This window comes from Hyla sarda, chromosome 3, assembly GCF_029499605.1.
Source record: "Hyla sarda isolate aHylSar1 chromosome 3, aHylSar1.hap1, whole genome shotgun sequence".
NCBI lineage: Eukaryota > Metazoa > Chordata > Amphibia > Anura > Hylidae > Hyla > Hyla sarda.
The window spans coordinates 369,902,894-369,905,638 of NC_079191.1; the positions used below are offsets into that span (position 1 = coordinate 369,902,894).

Here is a 2,745-nt window from a genome sequence, read left to right on the forward strand (position 1 = left end):
GGGGATCTCACAGGTACGCTTTAACCAGGGTGTCTCCAGGTGTTGCAAAACTACAACTCCCAGCATTCCTGGACAGGCCAGGTACGCTTTAACGTTCTATAGCAGTGCTTCCCAACCAGAGAGCCACCAGCTGTTGCAAAACTACAACTCCCAGCATGCCTGGACAGCCGTTGGTTGTACGGACATGCTGGGAGTTGTACTTTTGCAACAGCTGGAGGCACCCTGCTTAGGAAGCACAGTTCTATAGGTTGGGGATAAAGAAGCAATGGCTGAAGGAGGAAATAAATGTGATAAGAAGACATGTGAGGGGAAGAAATAGCTGCGTGACACCGGACTGATCTTTTATTAAGCTCACTCCATCACAAATACAAAGTGGACACACACAACGATTGGAAACACATGTAAACCTCAGGTAGAACAGTAGTAGCATGTGCGGCTAGCAGCAGTTATTGGACAAGGCATCTTGTGGGTCTGCTATAGGGTGGTGGTCCTAGTGATTGTCCCATGCTCATAACAAGGGTCGGACTGGAGGGGCTCCTGTTGGAAGTCCAGTGGATGGTTATTGCACACCTTACTCTTCAGGGCTGTGGCATAGTAATCCACTGGCTCATCTGTCCCATTCTCAAGCCAACGAAAACAAACGATCCTCTGGAAGGACCTCTTAAAGTTATCTGAGAAGAAGCCATAGAGGATGGGGTTGGCACAACTGTTGGCATAACTGAGTATAATAGAGACGTGGTTGATGGTGGCATCCATGTGGGGCAGGAACAGGTTCAAAAGCTGGACAATGTAGAAGGGCATCCAGCAAATAACAAAGACTGTGACCACCATGAGGACCATGCGGGTGATTTTCTTCTCTGATTTCTTCCTCTGTTGCCATCCTGCCTTTAATGCCACTGCTCGCATTTTGACAATGATGAGGACGTAACACAAGCAGATGGCCACCACAGGTAAGAAGAAGCCCAGCAGGAAGGTGTAGATGACAAACACAGTGGACCAGGTGGGCTGTGGCCACATTAGATTGCAGACCACTACTCCATTCTTGGAGGACTCTGTGTCAGCAAAGATTAGGATGGGGCAAATGACCAAGAGGGACACAATCCACACACAGATATTGATCATTTTGGCCACAGTGGGTCTCCTGTACCTTGCAGCCCGCAGGGGATGGACCACAGCCACATACCTGTCCACACTGAGCACAGTCAGGCAGAAGACACTAGTGAACATGTTAATCCCATCCACACTGAGCACAGTGCGGCACATCCCTGAGCCAAAGGGCCAGTGCTGCAGGGCTGCAGAGGCTGCCAAGAAGGGCACACTCAACATGAACAACTCATCTGCTATAGCCAAGTTCAGGATGTAGATGTTGGTTGCCGTCTTCATCTTGGCATATCTCAGGATGACAAAAATCACCATGGAGTTCCCAATGAGCCCAATGAGGCACACGATGGCATAGATGAACTGGATCACTATCATGCTCACATCCCTCTCTGGCTCCATGGGGGCATTGGTGCTGCTAGTATTTTTGCTGCTGATGCTGATGACATTAAAGGGGGGCAAAATCTCTGCCATGTCCCTGGACTGGTTCCATGTGTGCAACAGGACCTTGGCCTCTACGGGCACCAGGAGATCAGGGGATGTAGTCATTGTAAGTATCCCATAGGAATGCAGTGGAGAAGCAGCTCTAGCGGAGATCCTCTTGCTTTAAAATGGATTTCAGAGCCTCTGTGCACAAGAAAGAGGAGGGAGGGAGAGTGATGTGTGATGGATGATGCAGTCTATAGCTCCTTGCAGTGTGTGTGCTCTCTCTGGCTGAGCTCCTTCTGTACAAAGTCATCTGCAGCTCCTTGTATTTAGCTGGAGGCTGGCATCCTCACCTCTTCTTCTTCCCTTTGCATTATCATTAGATTGGTGTCCATGCTTTTAACTGGCAGCAGCTCATCTGACAATAATCACTTCATTACAGTCACCTCCCAGTAAAATGCATCATGATGACTCCTGGGGTGGGCACCCTGTCTAATATTCATGGACCAACAGTCTGCATGTGTTTGATCTTACACTGACAGTATGTACCTTGAAGCTAGGGAATAACTACAAATGCCAGCAGACAGCACCAGGGGGGACATGGCACATTTAGTTTTCAATTAAGTACAAAGCTACAAGTCTACTGAACCTTGTTACCTAAACACATCTAATGCATAGGAGAAATGACAGATGGGCAGGGGTATTGCTGGACTGACTCTATGCTGCTATGATTTAGCATTGTGAGGCTTTGTTCACACATAACAGAATTTTTTATTCATTTATTGGTTATACCTATTGTTTGTGTAATTTAATCTTCACTTCCACATATTTATTACTGTGTCAGCCTTTGGCTGTCTGGGCATGCTGGGAGTTGTAGTTTTGGAACAGCTGGAAGCACACCATTTGGAGACCACTGGAGTAGACTATGGTATTTCTTTTGAAAATGGGCCTCACGCTACTTTCTCAACCAATCTGGTAAAATGTGCACTAAAATAAATAAATAAATAAATAAATAAATAAAAAAATAATTCAGTTTTGAATTTTCCCCCCAAGAGCATTGTATCCCAACCAGGGTGCCTCCAGCTGTTGCAAAACTACAACTCCCATCAGCTGCATGTCCATGTGTTTCCCAACCATCGAGTCACAACTCACATTGTGTCTTCAGCTGTTGCAAAACTACATCTCCCAGCATGCCCCAACAGCCGTTGGCTGTTGGGGCAT

General features: G+C 47.0%; 1 protein-coding gene across 1 annotated transcript; it reads right to left on the reverse strand.

The window, feature by feature from the left end:
* Nucleotides 1-320: 320 nt before the first annotated feature.
* On the reverse strand, nucleotides 321-2,479 carry LOC130362779 (somatostatin receptor type 4-like). The gene has a single exon (XM_056567787.1). The coding sequence runs from the start codon at nucleotides 1,645-1,647 to the stop codon at nucleotides 475-477; it is 1,173 nt and encodes a 390-aa protein (XP_056423762.1). The 5' UTR covers nucleotides 1,648-2,479; the 3' UTR covers nucleotides 321-474.
* Between the last annotated feature and the right edge of the window lie 266 nt (nucleotides 2,480-2,745).

What these genes read in the sequence shown, in the direction of transcription:
- LOC130362779 (XM_056567787.1), bottom strand. Translation starts at nt 1,647, where the DNA reads ATGACTACATCCCCTGATCTCCTGGTGCCCGTAGAGGCCAAGGTCCTG.